This window comes from Pelodiscus sinensis, chromosome 2 (genome assembly GCF_049634645.1).
Source record: "Pelodiscus sinensis isolate JC-2024 chromosome 2, ASM4963464v1, whole genome shotgun sequence".
NCBI lineage: Eukaryota > Metazoa > Chordata > Testudines > Trionychidae > Pelodiscus > Pelodiscus sinensis.
Genome location: NC_134712.1, coordinates 56,235,662 through 56,254,148, shown reverse-complemented (window position 1 = coordinate 56,254,148; position 18,487 = coordinate 56,235,662). Strand labels below are relative to the sequence as shown.

At 40.4% G+C, this 18,487-nt stretch overlaps 1 protein-coding gene across 7 annotated transcripts in view; it reads left to right on the top strand.

Annotated features, from left to right (window-relative positions):
- Positions 1-18,487, top strand: part of SULF1 (sulfatase 1) — a 153,770-nt gene that overhangs the window by 122,736 nt on the left and 12,547 nt on the right. For all 7 annotated transcript variants that reach the window (XM_075920557.1, XM_075920559.1, XM_075920558.1 and 4 more), the window contains 6 exons: positions 8,042-8,258; positions 10,733-10,985; positions 13,709-13,805; positions 13,895-13,989; positions 14,423-14,488; positions 16,757-16,929. In XM_075920557.1, the coding sequence (XP_075776672.1) occupies positions 8,042-8,258; positions 10,733-10,985; positions 13,709-13,805; positions 13,895-13,989; positions 14,423-14,488; positions 16,757-16,929 (901 nt within the window). The remainder of the gene's footprint in view (positions 1-8,041; positions 8,259-10,732; positions 10,986-13,708; positions 13,806-13,894; positions 13,990-14,422; positions 14,489-16,756; positions 16,930-18,487) is intronic.

Genomic DNA, 18,487 nt, shown 5'->3' with positions numbered 1-18,487 from the left:
TCCTTCTTCTGTCACACAACTGTCCGAGTACCCAGAATCCCACCTATTTGACAGAAACAGCAGTGATTCCTAAGGATCACCAGGAACTGACTGTGATATACACCATCCTGTTTGTAACGTGTTAGCCCAAAGTGATGATAAGAAAAACTTTATCAGCAGAGATAATCCTTCAAATTGTGAAAAAATAACATATTTTAACAATGTTGTGTAGCTTTTCATTTAAACGAATGGAGGTTTTCCATGTTTGATAGTTCCTTCTAATTCAGTGCATTTTGAAGCTCTATGCAACTGAGGGGCCCTCGTGCAACTTCTGCTGGGGTCCAGATGCTTCCCCTCCGCTCCCCATGTGGCTCCTGCTAGGTGATGGGGTTTCCCTCCCTCTCCCCATATATGCAACTTCTGTTAGGGGCCTGGGGCTTGGGGCTTCCCTCCTGCCTCCCGCCCCCCCATGCTGCTTCCCTCTCCTCCCCGCTCCATGCAATTCACTGGGACTCAAGGGATTCCCTGGGGCCAGATCAGAGCTGCAGAAGCTGGGGGCTCCTTTCTGCCCCCAGTCTGGAAGCAGGGAGCCCTCACTAGCCAGCTACTGCTGTCTGAGAAGAGCACATGAGGAGGGGGCAGGGAATAGCCCTGCAGCAGCCATGGGGGGAGGCCAGAGAGGAAACAGCAGAGTTGGTTAGTGCAATCCTCAGGCATTCAAGTACAAATGGCTACATCCGAAAATTTAGTGCCCCCACATTTTCAGGTGTTCTACACAGCTGCATATTTTGTATATGCCTAGAGACAGCCCGGATTATGCATGAATTTAGCTCTAGACTTTTTCCATAGTTTTCCTAAGTACTACAGTAATTGTAGTTCTCTTTCTTTCCAAGGACTCTTGCATGTCCAATACACTGTGGTCTAAATTCAACCATTAGTCTAATATGGCTTTAAGTCTTAAGAATCCTTTGACCCATTAGGAATAACATTATTTCCATTACTGTTAAAACTTGATGTATAAAGTGGATGTCAGTGGGTGCTATTCAGGTCCATCTGTGGGTGCTATTCAGGTGCATCATGTAAGCCTGAACATGAAGCATTCCTTTTAGGTTATTTGTCACACATTTGATGGAAGATCAGAGAAGAGTCTGTACTGAAGACGAGTCTTCAGTGCTGGCGAGAACATGTGAAAGATCCAGTAGAGAAGGTTACTTAAGTGACGTATGTTGTTTGATATCCATTAACATGCAACCTAAGTGCATATGCTTCTAGTATTGACTTTCTTCCAAATTACAGTACTGTCAAGGGGAAAGTAAATATCCCTAATGGAAAAACTGGCAAATAAATATGATTCCTCATCTATCCCTCCTGACCCTAGAATATCTATATTTATCTCTATATTTTAGAAACTAAGTTGTCTTAATTAGTTACCTTTTTTGTGGTAAAAATGATTGAAGATCAACTTTTTGAAAAATAGATTGAAGATCAAGTGCAAAGTTTCTTGAGTACTTTGCAGCGATGAACACAGAATAATTTTTATGTAATTTTAAATGTTCCTACATCTTCTGTGAATCATATTTTAAAGTGTCTTAAATAACTTTACAAATTTAAAATAATATGATCTCTATAGGGGTTTTTTAGTCAATTCACTGCATTAATACTTCTACTTCCCATCAAAATAAAAAAAAAAAAATACCAGGGCCTGTAGCCCAGCATTTGTGAGCTACCCTACAGTAATAAATCAGTGGACATATATCTCAGAGACTATTCATAAGTGTGAGATACAAACAAGATTAAAAATTAAATCTGTTGGTTTCCTTTTAGCCTGCAATAAATAATATTTAATAAATGAAAAATACGTTATGAACATGGAAGGTGTAAAACAGATCAACAGAAGAAATTTGCAACATTAGTATTATAGATTATTGTATTTGAATGTCCTTTTGTCAGTGGACATCAGAACTGTGAGTGATCTGATTTGCTATAGAATCTATAATGGCAACAGGGTGAATTTTAACTTTATAAATGAGGGTGCTAACAGTGATAGCATTCTAACTAGGAATGTAGAAACCTGGGAAAGTTTATCCATAAAATCTGTCAATTTCAAATTTGTCTTCCCTGTTCTCTGTTGACACAGGACATCTTGGGGACAGCTGCTCTCCCTTTCTCCTTGTGTGTAATATTTTTATAGTGGTAAAACAGCACAATGTACATTTATATTTCTATACCAGTATTGCCCAGACCTCAGTGAGGATCAGAGTCCAAGTCTACATTATGGAATCCCATGGGAACTTGTAGGTTCTAACCCCCAAATATTTACCATATCTATTGAATTGATTTTTCAGGGTTCAGTTCAGCAGACAAATAAGGGCTCGTCTACATTGGCCCCTTTTCCGGAAGGGGCATGGTAATTTTTGAAATCGCAATAGGGAAATCCGCGGGGGATTTAAATATCCCCCGCGGCATTTAAATAAAAATTTCCGCCGCTTTTTTCCGGCTTTTAGAAAAGCCGGAAAAGAGCGTCTACACTGGCCCCGATCCTCCGGAAAAAGCGCCCTTTTCCGGAGGATCTTATTCCTACTTCAAAGGAATAGGAATAAGATCCTCCGGAAAAGGGCGCTTTTTCCGGAGGATCGGGGCCAGTGTAGACGCTCTTTTCCGGCTTTTCTAAAAGCCGGAAAAAAGCGGCGGAAATTTTTATTTAAATGCCGCGGGGGATATTTAAATCCCCCATGGATTTCCCTATTACAACCTCTGAAATTAACATGCCCCTTCCGGAAAAGGGGCCAATGTAGACGTAGCCATACTGTTGGTTTATACTATATATTATCACCAGCTAAGTACAGTATGTCTGGCAATATTCTGCACACCATGACCACTTGGAACTTCATGGTGAAAGCTGAAATGGAGCTCAGATCTCCCCACTCCAGTAGCACAAGCTGTCAGCACTTGAGCTAAAATAGAAACTCCCTTAGCTGTTCGTGCTATAGCACCTGTGACACAAAACCACTTCTGTTTGTGTTGAGCAGTTCACTATATATTTCCATCCAAACCATTTTATATTAGTCATAATCAGTACTAACAGAAAGGTGAAGGGAGTGCGATTTTAAAGTTGCTTTTAAATGCACTCTTTACCCTACCACGTGCTTTTTCTTAAACACCTCCAGCCTGAAAAGCAATATTCAAAGTTGCTTATTAAAGGGAACATTGCAGAAATTAGACAGCACCTGTAAAAGCATTGTAGCTGTGTTATATTTCCGGTTGCCTGGTTTTCAGAGGTTTATAGCTTGGTTATAAAACTTGCCTGTGTATTTAACATGAAAGTGTCTGGTGCAAATGCGCAGTAATTACCTTTGATAAAACTTTGAGAATGCCTACTGCTAAGACACCTTTCACAAATTGTCTAATTTCCTCCCTATATGATAGGCTGCAGCAACTCTCTCAGAGCTGTCACAGTCTATTAGGTTAAACAATGTTCATTTTAAATGCTTCTTAAGTGGGGTATTTATTATGCAGTAAGGAAAGATATTGGTGTATGTGTGCACACACGTACATAGTGCCTGAATTATACTGAATAAAGCCATATGACTTATTTTGAGGTTGAGGTACAAACCAATAGGAATTTGGAAATTCAAAGCCCAGGCAGAAATACTTTTGTTAATTTATTCACAGTTGTGTGTCTTGTTAATGGAGAGTTTAAGTTAAGATTGGAGCTGGGCCAGAACTAATATATAGTTAAGGAATCATGTACTCACAGCAACTTTTTAGTTGGTGCCTCTGGTCCCCTGCACCTTTAAATTTACCCAATCAGGGCCAAATTTTGCCATCAAGTGCAAATGCATAACTGCCAGTGAAGTCATCTAAGGACAAGATTTAGTACTCCTTTCTTTTTTTTATTGTTGCTCTTGAACTGTAATGCCAGATCCAGCATTCCCATTGAGGTATGTGCATCTGTTGTCATGCAGCTGAATTTCAGCTCCTGAGCAAAGCCAAGTGGCTGCTGCTTATTAGCAACATTTATTATTTCATTACATCTTCCTTCTCTGAGCTGCCACTGGATCTTCTATCCATGTGGAGGAGGTAGCTCTGCAGAGGCACCTGCAAGATACTATTGAAACCAAGGCATCTAAGCTCCAGGTGGAGAGTAAGGACCATTTTTCCAACTGATATAAACTGGCACCACTCCCTTGAAATTGATGTACATAAACATGTGTCCTGTGTTTAAAGACTCTATAAAGACTCGTGACTCCATCCATAATGGGTGCTGAATAGTCACTTTCTCCCATACATTCACTTCAGTAGTTAAGTTGAAGAGTAGGAAGGAAACCAGAAAGAGGGGAAAACATGAAAGGAGAGCACACAGGTGAAGGTAGGAAAGAGATTAGAGAACGTGAGATAAGAAATAAACTGACACACGAGCAGCGAAAAGAGAATGAAAAAAAAAAGTAGACACCTGTAGTTGAGAAGAAAAAAGGAAGTTGTAAGGGGGAATAGAAAAGTATTAAAAGAATGAGAAACTGGGAAGAAAATAAGTATGGGAAAAATAAGAAAACATATGAGTCATCAAATAAATGTTTCATTTGTGCATGTGCCTACATTTTGTGTTGATATAACCTTGGTGGAGGGATCCAGAGACCTGGTAAAGGGCATCTTTGGGGGAAATTTTTTCTACTCATTTATGCTGTGTATAGATTTTAAGACCAGAAGGGACCATTATAGTATTCTAGTCTGAAATCTTGCATAACACATCATTGGGGTGACAACAGCCTCTGCAGGCCCCTGGGGAAGGTGCGGGTGGGTGCCAGCTTCATGCTCCTGGCAGGGGCGGGGACAGGAAAGCCAGCCTGGAGTGTCTCCTGAAGTGCCCTTCTCTAGCCCTTAGGGCTGCCTGGACTGTGCGGCATTGCACTCTGGCATCAATTTAAAGGGCCCAGATCTCTGGCCGCCACACCTGGAATCACCAAGCCCTCAGGTAGTTACGCCCTTTGCCCTTCCCTCCCACCACCACTCTCATCAGCAGGCCTGCACGTGGTCAGTTCATAACTATTCTGTCACGGATATGGAATCTCTGATATTAAGAAAATTCCATTGTAGAATTCTAAACGGTTTCATGCTTAGATACCTTTTTTTATGAACACCATTCATTCATGCTATGAAATATATTTAATACATATTTTAAATCCGTGCATAGGTAGTTTTCTTTTTAAACAGATCCTACAAGAGGTGGGAAAGATTTAATAAAACTTTGAATCAACCTTTAATGGAGGAATTAAGTATTTCAGCTGCTTATATACTTCATTTTAGGAAAAAATAAAATTATTCTGCATTTTATATAGTCCTGCATTTTTAAATAGTAGTAAAATAATGCCAGGTTTTTATTTCTAATGTTTACCTAACATATATCTAATATTTATATCTTCTCTGCTACCATCCTGTAAATATCTATAATGATGGCCACATTTTTCTGTTGAATTAAGAAGCATGTAGAAGTTAACCTTGAGGTGTACGTGCAAATGATTATGGCTCTTGCCAATCCTTTTAGTAGGGCCTTATATGGAAGTGTCTATACAACTGTAATATTTTAGAAAACAAGCAAATACATATAGGGTTTTCTCTTTCAGATGTAACTTACTGTAACTAGATCAGTCAAAATAAGGTAAACATATTGAAGAGATTATTTTCTTATTGGATATAGGATCTTTAGCTCATTTCATGACACACAAAGCCGGAGTGAGCTATCACAGTGCTGTGATTCATAATCAGTATTGGAAAACATAAGTGAATAAAGATGTGTTGCTGTTATTAAACTAAGCTGCAGTTGACTTCAGGCATTGAGCTTTTATTTGCAAAGTTGGCTATGGTTATATATAGGGTACTAAAGAATTGACTTAGCTTCTTATTTCTCTTTTACATTGCTGTAAACCATATGGCTATTGTTTTCATAGGGACATATACGAAGTTCATTTCAGGATTTGTTTTAGCAGTGATGCTAGACAGGTGTGTAAGTTTCACATTCAGTCTATTTCCTTCACCCTTCAACTATTCTGGGAATACCTCAGAAACAGAGAAGCCATTATTTGATGGAAGAAAGTTGTATGGCTGTACTGTGGGAGTAGGGTTGAGGGATTCCAGGAGGAACTGCATGCAGCTCTCATTTTGCCATAAGGATAATTCCCACTAGGAATACGTCAGTTTGAGGAAATCCTCAGGAGCCTTAGAACCACCACATGGAGGACCACCAGTGGCAGAGAAGTCCAAGCATTGCAAGAAAACAAAGTATCTGTGATGGTAATGCAGTGTATTTAGTATGCCCAGCTTCAAGGGTATGTATTAGTAGTAATAATAACAATGTGTTGGAAGCAATGTATAAGATTCTAAATCACTCCTCACAGTATTGTCCCCCATCATTTTGTTAGAGATGCATTAAGACCACAGTTTTCAAACACTGAATTAAACACTCAAATTCCTACCAAAGAACCTAATTCAAGTGGCCTGCTTCATTTAGTTGTTTATAAGATGCAAGCTGAAGATGTCCAGCAGCTCTGAAAATCAGGCCAATTTTATTTAGGTGCCTAACTATGCATTTATTATTTAACATTAGGTACTAAAGCCTGTGAACATGTTGACTGATGGGCCTGCCTACATACACTGTTTGCACTGATTTAACTCTTGTCAGTTTAGAAACAGATAATGTTAAATCAGTGCAAGACCCTTGTGTACAACCAGTTATGTTGACATACAAGGAATTATATTGGCAACAGATTGTTTCCATATATACACCTTGCCATTGACTGTGTCCAGAGCACTATGAACCAATAGCAAGGCAGTTCTCAGTCCCTTGGAGGCACTTTTAAGCAAATGGTCCACAATAAACATTTGCCATGGTAAAATAACTAAAATAACGCAATCTGTGGCAGTATAGCTCTGTGTCTCCTAATAGAAGTGGGCTAAGAGCTTTAAATGTCTTTCTTGATCATAGCTTTTTAAGACAAATACCATGTGGAAAGGAAGAAAAAGCCCAACTGCTTTCTAATATTCAAATGAGAAAACAGTGGACCCCTGTGCAAAAATTCAGGTGGAATCTTCCACTTGGATTCAGGGCTGTTGGCACTAGAACCAGACAGACATTGTGCAGACCAGTTGGAAGGAATTCTGCTTTCTCTAATTCCTCACTATGAATCTCACAAAGTGTGCAAAGCTGGTCTCAGCAATTCCCTTCCAGAGCAAACTGCTTTCCCTCAAGATTGATATAAACAGCAAAGCAGAGTCATCCAGATGAAAATGTCCATGCTCACACTCTGTCTATCCCTAAGGGTCTTCCCCTCCCTTCTCCAATATGCTTCCTATGATCTATTCTGCAGATGTTTGGCATATTGGTTACACCTGTGGTGCAGTCTAGTAGAGCATGACTGGGGATGTAATACACTTGCTTTTTTTCCTCCGTCCTTGCACATAAAATGTATGGAGACAGCAATTTTTGGTGTTTGTGGCTACAAGATTTGGGTGGACACACTAAAAGATGTAGGTCATGACACTGGACTCTGTTAAGAGAGTGAGTTAATTGTTCCATGCATTGACATAAATCAGATCAGAATTTGTCCCTTTTTCATTGAACCCTCTAATTGACCTATCTCAATCTTTCTCGCTCATCTACATTTTTTTCCTGATTCATGTTAGAAATTCCAAGTCACAGAACAAAGAAACAGTGCTTGTATTTTCAAAGAAAAAAGGGGAGGGAGGGTCATTGAAGACAACCCTGACAGATGGACTCTGTGGCTCAGTAAATTAAGGCTTTTTACTTGTTCTTTTCAAGGATGTGTTTAGTCTAGATTCCCTTGATTTATGTATCTTTTTTGGCTGGGTTGTATTTTTTATGCAGATTTCCAATGATTTCATTCAAGTTCATGTTTGCCTAGGATGAGAGAATGGTTTGAGACAAATGTGTATGAATTTAATCTTTACAGTGTTCTTAAATCCTCTACCAAAAAAAAAAAAAAAAAAAAAAAGGTTGGACAGAGGTTGGAATAGCACTGGGAATGCATCTTTATTTTTCCTCTCACAGAAGTGGCAGTGCATTGAGGATTCTTCTGGAAAGCTTCGCATTCACAAGTGTAAGGGATCTAGTGACATGCTCACCATCAGAAAGAGAACACGAAGCATACACGCCCAGGCGTACAGCAGTAAAGACAAAGAATGCAACTGTGCAGATGCTGACTACCGAACCAGCAGGACCCAGAGAAAAAATCAAAGACAATTCCCAAGGAACCCCAGTGTCCAAAGTAGGTGATCTCAACTCTCCTAGGTAATCAGGAAGGGGGCACTGGGTTTACTGAGTGGCATTTCATCAGAAAGGAATTATTTTCACCTGGCTATATGTTAAATGCACATGTAGTTTGCAGTCAGTTCTTGAGTAATTACTGCTTTTAAAAAACTCAGAACAACCAGAATCCGTTATCACTATTATAGCAATGATGATGCTTTGGTGCCACCTATTGTATGCTTTGGGGATAAAACAGAGTACTGTAAATTACAAAATCTCTGTAATTATTGCAGAGGTAGCCTGAGCAAGTGTTTTCTTTTATCGCTAATATTCAGTTGTAGTATTGTCCCAATATTTACGGTAGACTTTTTTGTTGTTTTGGTTTTTGCAACTCTGACATTAAAGCATACTGATTTCTGTCAAAATGATAGCTGAAGCTTTCAAAGGTCAATAAAATTACCTGCTTGTAACTTAAAGAGTTAGACTCCAGTGCCCTCTAGTGGAGTTTGATAGAAACAGAAACTGCCGTCGAGTTTCAAAATTAATTTTTTATATTAAGGACTGAGAAACATAACTAGAAAACATAATTAGAAAGCAGGTGTAAATTAACATAAGATAATAAGAGTGACCATACTGGGTAAGACTGGTGGTCCATCAAACCCTGTATCCTGCCTTCCAACTGTGGCAAGTAATATGCTTCAAAGGACATGAACAGAAAAGGGCAATTATCAAGTTGTCTCTGTCATCCAGTCCCAGCATCTGGGTAGCCAGAGACTTATGGACCTCTGGAGCATAAAGTTGCACCCCAAAGCATTTTGGTTAATAGACACTGATGATCCTATCCTGCATGAACTTACCAAATTCTTTTTAAAATTTAGTTATAGTTACACAGCTACGAGTTCTATAGGACAATTGTGTGTGAAGAAGTACTTGCTTTTGTTTGTTTTGAATTCTTCTGCCTATTAATTTCATTGAGAGATCAATGAAAATATCAGTGGCCTTCTGATATTCACTGTCTTATTATTTATCCATTTTTTTAATGATTCCTAACTTCCAAACACTTTTTTTTTTACTGCTACTGCACATTAAGTGGTTGTTTTCAGAGAACTAGTCACAGTAACTCCAAGATCTCTTTCTTGAGTGGTAACAGCTAATTTAGGCCCCATCTTTTTGTATGTGCAGTTGGGATTATGTTTTCTATATGCACTACTTTCATTAGCTCTGAACTTCATTTTGCCATTTTGTTGCTCTGACACCCCGTTACATGAAATCCCTTTATAACTCTTCTCAGTAATCCTGTACTGGCGGAAGTACCCCAAGCCAGCCCTTTTCACTTGCCTGGTAATTCTGTTTCTTTTCTGTATGGTTTTCTGAAAGGCAGTCCCATTCCAGGCACATTACATTTTCCTGGCACAACCAAACCTTTACCTTGGCTTTATGTTATGATAAGAGGAAGCTGCATACCAAATTTGGTTGTCCTAGCTCTTACTGTTTAGGAGGAGTTCTTGAACAGACAGACAGGGAAACTCTTTCAAATATAGAGTAAATACATTACTTGGTGCAAGTAAGGGGTATGGGGAGGCCAGGGGTAGAATGCAACACAGTGTGGTGTAGTTTATGTGTTTTATCAAAGTGCGTTTGGGATATCAACATTGCTCATACACTGTAAAACGTGTAGTGGAGGTCATGCAATTTTAGTGCAAATAAACTTTAATATACCATCATATATTCCATGTATGCCATGTGTTCAACAGTAAAAAACTAGCCAAACAAAACCACCTTAACAATGCTGTAGAGGGTATGTAATATGTTATTTGGGAAGCTTTTTTAATATCTCCATTTTCTAGCCAGGTGACCTAGTTACCACAAGTCAGCATGTACAGCACTTGCAGCAAGCCATAAAAATGTCTGTATTCCTATACATTTCTGTACTTTAAAGTTGTGACATTTCTAAGTCCAGAGGCTTAGGTCTTTCTGGGGATAGAAATGAGTGCTGGATCTCAATGAGAATAGGAAAATCTTGTCATTTCTAGATCTGCAGTGCAGTAAAATACGAGGGAGCTATGATTTGCTTATACCTTGAAAAGCCACCTCAGCTACATAAATGAATCTTCTCCTTTTAATGTCTAACTTTGAAAGCAAAAAGAGCTGCCATCTCTTAAACAAGTGATTTTGGACCTCTGCACCCTCCTCCCACTGGTTTCAGCTGCAGATGTGGATGCTCAACTTGTCTGAAAATCAGGCCCTAGATGTATAAACGTAAAAATTACAGCACCCAAAATAAGAGATCACCTCTGCAAATGTGGACCTGAATTTCCTGCTAAAGAACACCAAGACAGTCTTTGCAAGGCCAGAAATAGATGTGAGATCTACAAGTTTGTGCTTTATTGCAAATCCATCCTTCCTTCTTTCCTTTTGAAATTTGCTGCCAGTTTATGAAATCCATTGTTTTGTATACCTATGAGCATGAATATGTTTTCCTTTTCTGTGCAGAATACAAACCCCGATTTGTTCACACTCGCCAAACTCGGTCCTTGTCTGTGGAATTTGAAGGTGAAATATTTGACATAAACCTGGAGGAGGAAGAACTACAGGTGTTACAGTCCAAAAGTATTAGTAAGCGTCATGACACTGAAAATGAGGATTCAGAAGATAGTGATGATGGTGGTGGTGCTGTGGAAGAGGAAATGATAGCTGATGGCACCAATGCTGTTGGCCAATCTGATTCTGTCAGAGTGACACACAAGTATGAATGCTTTGTCTGGTTATCCTTAAAGTAAATTATATCCCATATTCTGCATTTGCTTCTTTATCTTTTTTTCTTTCTGTTATTCAATATTTTACCATTTACATAACACGACTCGGTAATATAATAAAATAATTATTTTATACTTTGGCCCTCTCCTACACATCTGTACCTCTGTAAGTGAGGGCAGAATTGGGACTAGTGCTTCCAGTTTTCCCGGCTGTGTGTATTAATTAATGGACTTGGCACCAGAGACTTAAATAAAGCAAGTTAAACCTCTGCACCATTGAATAGAGGTGAACAGCAAATAGTTTTCCTATCCTGCAAGACTTTTTGAAATTTAAAAAAATTTCCCATCCCAAATCAAGACAAACAGTAAAACTCTCAAAAAATGAAAATCAATAATTCAATCAAAAAAGGGACCAAAGCCAATCAAAACATTTCATTTGGATAATGTCTTAAGTGTTTGTTTCTGCTTTTACTATCTATGGTTTTTAAATTTTTTACTATACATTAACTAATGTTCCCAAACAAAATGTTGTTTCAGACCAGAAAATGAAACATTTTTTCAAAGTTTTTCAAACCGGGAAATTAATCACAACTGGCTCTTTTGCACAAACAGTTCTGGGTTAAACAAATCAATACTTTCCAAATAAAGAATGAATTATCAGAAAATGTCCACACAGCTATATAATTAATAACTCACTTGCAATGACAAGAGTAAGAGTAGGAGAGTCAGTATACCTTTTCCATCTCTTAACTCCTATGAGTCTATGACTTTCCATTTTCTTCTGGAGGAGAGGCCTGAGGCTATGTCTACACTACCAGGTTATTTTGAAATAATCACTCCAAAAATAACTATTTCAAAATAAGCTGCTGCTGCTTCACAAACAGTAGTTATTATTTCAAAATAATAGGCTTGGTAGTGTGGGCACTCACCTTATTATTTCGAAATAAGCTTATTTTGAAATAACCTGGTAGTATAGTCATAGCTAGAGAGTCAACTGAAGCATGACAGGTGAAGGGTGTATTCATAGAAATGTACAGTTAAAGAAGCAGTATGGGAATGCCAATAAGGGAAACTTTGGGGAAACAGTCTGTTGATGTTTCTCTCTAGTTTCAGTGAAATATACAAGGTGAGTGAAGTAATATCTTTTATTGGATCAATTTTTGTTGGCGTGGGGGAGAGAAGTTTTTGAGTTAAGCAAAGTTCTTTTTCAGGTTACCTAAAAAGATCTGTGTAGCTTTGAGCTTGTCTCTCTCATCACCAGAAGTGGTCCAATAAAAAATATTACTTCACCCACCTTTGTTTCTCTGAAACTCTGGGGCCAGTACAGCTACAGAAACACTAGATATTCTCAGTTAAGTCAGTGTTGGCTTTTTCATTGTTGTTTTCCCTTGCTAGAACTGTTATCCCAAACAGCTGCCTTTAATCCAGTTATTTTGTTCATCAGTTACAGATACTTTAGCGCCCAACTGTTCGCATTTTTTACCACTTGAAGTGTGTAACATAGCAAATTGATGAGTTGTTCATTCATTACTTTAGACAATCATGTCACATTCTTACCAATTTTATGCTCCTAGGTGGAAATTTTATGCTCCTAGGTGGAAACTTCTAAGTGGAAATTCACTACGTGTGAAAAGATAGGAAAAACCCTACCTCTCCACAGCTGGTGCTTGTATAAGCAGTGGCGATTAAGAAGCTGATGCAGTTTTATACTTTGGTTTGTTTCTGATTGGGATGAGCATCTCTGACATGTGAATGTGGTTGTAGCTTAATGTAGCATAGAGCCGATGTCTAAAAGGAGTTTTCTCCATGACGGAGAGAAAACAGAAGGAGGCAATTTGAGGGGACTGCCAAACCAACACCCATCGCTGGCTGTCATTACTGAGTCTAATTCAGGGATGGCCAAACTGTGGCACCTAAGTCACAAGCAGTTCTTTTACAATGAAAGTGCACTTGTGACCCTCCTCACCTCCACCTCTTCCATTCTACACCTACCAGACTGAGGGCGGGAGAGCTCTAGGCCTCTGTCCTGAGGTAGGGTGGTGGAGCTAGAAGTGTCTACCCATCAGGGAAAAGGATCTAGGGACTTCAGCCTCACTGGAGGCATCTACTGCAGCTTGGAGCTTCAGTTGCAGACTCCATGACCTGACACAGGGCAGAAGCTCCAAGACCTGGCAGGGGTGTCCAACTCTTGAACTTCTGAAGATTATAGTCTGTGGCTCAAAGGGTGAATACGTTCGGCCACCTCTGGTTAATTTTCTTACCTACCATAAGGCAAAGTGCAACTGGAAAACTTTATGGGGAGGAGAGGACAGGAAGGGTACATCTACACTACAGAGGAAGGGTACGTCTACACTTCAGAGGAAGATCAAAGCTGCCAATATCGATCTTCCAGGGATTGAATTAGCAGTCAAGTTAAGACAGCTAATTTGAAGATCGATGCCGGTAACCCTGCTTTCACAAGGAGTAAGGAAGAGTGTTCTTCCTTTGACTAATTAAATTGTGTAGACAGCGCCAAAAGCTGAGTTAAGCTACTTCAACTTCAGCTATGCAATTATCGTAGCTGCAGTTGCATATCTTAATTCAACTTTGTCCCGTAGTATAAACATACCCGAAGAGATGTTGGAAGAAGGGGGAAGAGGCAGATGGACAGAAGGAAAGCTATGGATCTCTCTCTGATGTTCTGTTAAATGATTCCCAATATTTGCATCTTTAGGTGTTTTATTCTTCCAAATGATACCATTCACTGTGAGAGGGAACTATACCAATCACCGAGAGCCTGGAAGGACCACAAGACCTACATTGATAAGGAGGTTAGAAGGATTTCAAAATTTGTTCAGAATAAAAATTCTGAATTCTTATGTCATCACAGTGTAACTTGTCATATACATGTGCTTTGCAGATTGAAGCTCTCCAAGATAAAATTAAGAATTTAAGGGAAGTGAGAGGACACCTAAAAAGAAGAAAACCTGATGAATGTGATTGTAGCAAACAAAGGTAAGAAAAATTTACCAGTAGCACTTTGTCTTACTGATTTCTCTAGGAACTTATGAGCTTTTATGCCGTGAGAAAGAGTTAACATTGGCAAATGTGAGCTTAATATCTAGATATGCATTCAAGCTGCAAAATTGGATTCAGACCCAAAATTCCTCAAAATTTGGATCCAGGGTTTTGCTTTAACCCATTGTAGAGATAGAAGCCATCATGAATGAATTACGGTCCAGATCTGTATTTTAGAATATTGGTGCATTTGGATTCTGGTCATATATTTGTATCCATCTCTATTAATAATTTTGATGTAGTGTGTGGTGTGGTCATGCAAGTCATTCCTGCTAGTGAAACAAAACAGAATGGCTTTTGCATTAACTTCAGAAAATGAGTTAAGTTTTATCGAGTCATGCAAAGCAGCTGTTTTTCATATTATCTGTAGCTATTACAACAAAGAAAAAGGTGTGAAGGCCCGAGAGAAACTGAAAAGCCACCTTCATCCATTCAAGTAAGTGTAATTTTTTCCTTTGCTATCAGCAGGGCATTAGTTTTATTTTGTTTTTTAGTAACTGGGAAATATCAGTGTTGATCCACATTCCAAAATGGTGGTTTTCTGATGGATAACAGAAGATGACAACCTCTGATGAGCTGCTGAATTTGAAACCTCAGAAGCTCAGGATGGGCATTGGGAAATTAAAAACAATGGCATAAATCCTATTGAAATGGATGGAATGAATCATTCTGTGAATATGCAACAACTTTGGTCCTTGGAGCTAAGATTCCCATACACTTCACTCCAACTCAGTGGTTTGATAAAGCAAAACAAGTTTATTAACTACAAAAAAATGTAAGTGATCATAAGGGACAGCAAACAGATCAATGCAGATTACAGGCAGTCCCCGACTTACGTGGATCCGACTTACGTCGGATCCCTAGATACGAACGGGGTGAGGCAACTCCTGCACATGCGCAGCAGCATTCCTGGGGCTCGCTCACCTGGGTCCTAGGATCCTCCTCCTCCTCGGGCCAGCTCCGACTGGGGTCCCGCAGAGCTGCCGGGCAGAGGAAAAGTGCCTCCCCCCACCCCCCTGCCAGCAACAGGCTGCCCCCTCCCCTGAGCAACAGGCTGCCGAACAGCAGACAAAAGCAGCCTCTCTGCCCCTCCTCCCCTCTATACATGCCGGGCTCCCGGAGCGCAGCAGCGTCCCCGGGGCTCGCTCACCTGGGTCCTAGAATCCACCTTCTCCTCCTCTTCGGCCGGCTCCAACTGGCCTCTGCCTGCAGCAGCTGGCCACAGGGACAGGGATCCCGCAGAGCTGCAGGGCAGAGGAAAAGTGCCTCCCCACGCCCGCTCCCCCCCCCCCCCCCCCGCGGCCTCGCATCCTGCACGCCTCCCCCCTCCCCCCCTGCCAGCAACAGGCTGCCCCCTCCCCTGAGCAACAGGCTGCCGAACAGCAGACAAAAGCAGCCTCTCCGCCCCTCCTCCCCCTATACATGCTGGGCTCCCTGGGCAAACAAAGACTCCACCAAAACAAACAAAGTGCTGGCCTCATTGTGTTAGCAAAAAAAGGACCCTCCTCCTAGAACCCTGGGTGGTGTGTGGAAATAAAGCTATTAGCTCAAAGCATGGTGCAGAGCTGTTTGGTATTTGATGAGTTACTCCTTTAGTCCTGAGTTTGTCACAGGGACAGAAATAGATGTGAAATCTTCTGAACAGGGGAACAGACAGCAAAACAAACATTAGAGGGGAGTTAACCTTTCCCTATGCTATCCAAAACTAAAAAAAAAATGTTTGGTAGAGTTTCCCCTACAATATGTACCAGTTCCGACTTACATACAAATTCAACTTAAGAACAAACCTACAGTCCCTATCTTGTACGTAACCCGGGGACTGCCTGTACTTAGCAAATAAACATAAAAGTAAACCAAACTTAATATACTAAATAGATTGTTTTTGAATAGCAGATTCTCACCCTAAGAGATGATGCATGCAGACTGCAGATTCTTAATGGCCAAATTGCACTTGCTTAACAATTTGGAATCACCAGATGTTTCATTTGCAGGCTAGAAATCCTTTTAGCCTGGGTCCAGTGCTTCCCCTACTTCAGTCTTGTTTCTCAGGGGTTTCCAGTAATCTTCTTAAGTGGGAAATGAAGAATCGTGGATGATGTCACTCCCTACCTTATATATTCGTAAGCTTTTGTTCCAAATGCAACAATTGCAGAATTTCCCCAGGACTAGTATATGGCAGGAACCCTTTGTTTGAAAGCTTGGTTCCATGACCAATTTTGGGAAAACACTGACCTCTCAAGATAGAGTCTTGCATCATGTGACTTGGTCTAATGTCCCTGTAGAGTCATAAAAGCCATCACTCACAGGCTGTTTGAAGCATACTCAAGAGAGCTAACTGGATAGGGGTAAGCTTTTTCTAAGGCCTGTTTTTATTTTTCCAATGACCTATTACTCTTAATAGGCCCTTCCTCACCTAGCTATGTAGACTGAAAGCATCTTGTCCAGTGAGCATTACCCAGGTGTAACTATATTTCACATAGAGCTACATAGTCAATATTCATAAATTCATCTACAAAAATGATGCATGTTTATAAACAGGATAATCGTATTCAGCATATCAGAACTTTTTCCAATGATACCTTGCATAATATACATTGTAATTATGCTATAATCATAACATAATAATATGGATACAGTGTCACATCATTGTGATACAAATAGAAATTATTCTATGGGAACTACAAACTGCTTCCCTTCTGAATAGAGAAGCAGCGCAGGAGGTGGATAGCAAACTTCAGCTATTCAAAGAGAACCGCAGGAGAAAGAAGGAGAGAAAAGGAAAGAGGCGCCAGAAGAAAGGAGATGAATGCAGCCTTCCTGGACTCACATGTTTTACCCACGATAATAACCACTGGCAGACAGCACCCTTCTGGAACTGTGAGTATTCTTTATCTCCATGTACAGACTTTAATGAGGTTCGTTCCCTTGTGTCATGTGATATTTTCCAGATAGGAGAGTCAATAAAGGCACTTACATTGCTGCCATAGAATGCAGAAAGAAGTAACTGCTGTGTAAAGAAGATAATGAAGAGCTGCACTTGTAGTTATTACTTATTTATACTTTAATATAAATATCTAAAGGCCTCTGTTCAGATTGTAGAGATACAAAAAAGACGTGTTCCTGTGCTCATCTGACTATACCAAAAGGAGTTCAGGGACATTTGACATTGATTTAATGAGGCTGCAACTTTGTTATTAGATGTCTGGGACTACCCAGCAGATAACCCATGTTACCTGCAGGCTTTTACCTGCTCCCACTTTTTTTGCCTCCAGGTCCCTTCAATAAATCCATTACTGGGACCTTACCACCACCCCCCATTCCAATTGTAGGGCTAAGGTAGGCTATAAGAATGGGGGGTGGCTCCTTGCTGCACCAGTCCCAAGAATCCCCAAATGCCCCACATTCATTCCTTTAATGAAAAAGGTGTCTCTTTTTAAGACCTTTTCCAAGCCATTTATTCCTTTCTTATGGAGTACCTGCACAGGACATTTGCCACTATTAGCAATTAGCTTGGCTGCATTCTCCTCATCCCTAGTCGGGTTCCTGGTCATCTTCTAATGCCATCTTTTATATTGGTTAAAAACATGACAGCACCTAAGTCAGACTAGTGAACCCCATCCTCCCAAAGCAACTCAGCTGTCCTATATATTATGCCAGGGTGTGAAATTACTTCCCCTCCTATGAACCCAAGGAATTTGGCCACCTCCCTATATAGGAATACTTCCTTGCCTTATTTACCCTGGGCAGGACTCATGGAATGTCTAACCAAATAAAGTTAACTCCTGCAAAAAGTTCAAGTTCCTCCTTGCTCTGAGATTTAGCTCAACAGCTTTAAGCATTTCCAAATCATGTTCCCCCAAATCATAGATGCACCACAATTATATTTAGGGCCCACTGACAAGCTCATAGAGCATACCGCATTGGTATTAGCTGATCCCCTAACATGCCCCTTTTTGCATGCCAGCTGAGTATTGCTTCATCACCAAAGTCCAGCTAGGAACCCTTAGGCAACCTGAATACAAGCCAATGGGCCCAAAAGACTATGCTGTGTCCTCAGATCCACACCAGTGTCTGCATGGCCAGTTGCCCAACATTTGTATTAAGATTGCAACAAATTAATGCTAGCTTACTCCCTGAGGTCTTACACAGATTCGATGCACACCCAAATGCCAATGTCCAATTGCCTGGATTGCCTCTGCTCCCATAGCTATCTCTGCTTCTCCTGCTACCACTCTGATGACTCAAGGCACTGGTCTGCCCCCTTTCAAGCCCTGCATTCCCAGGGGATGAGTCAGGGACCATGCTGCTGCTTTTGCAGCCATTTTTAATTCTTCCCTCCCTCCTCCCCCTAATATCATCCACTATTCCCTTCCGTTGACCAGGCCAGAGCAACTTCCTCTGCTTAAAGGTGCAGGGCTGTTGTTGTCTTTGGGTT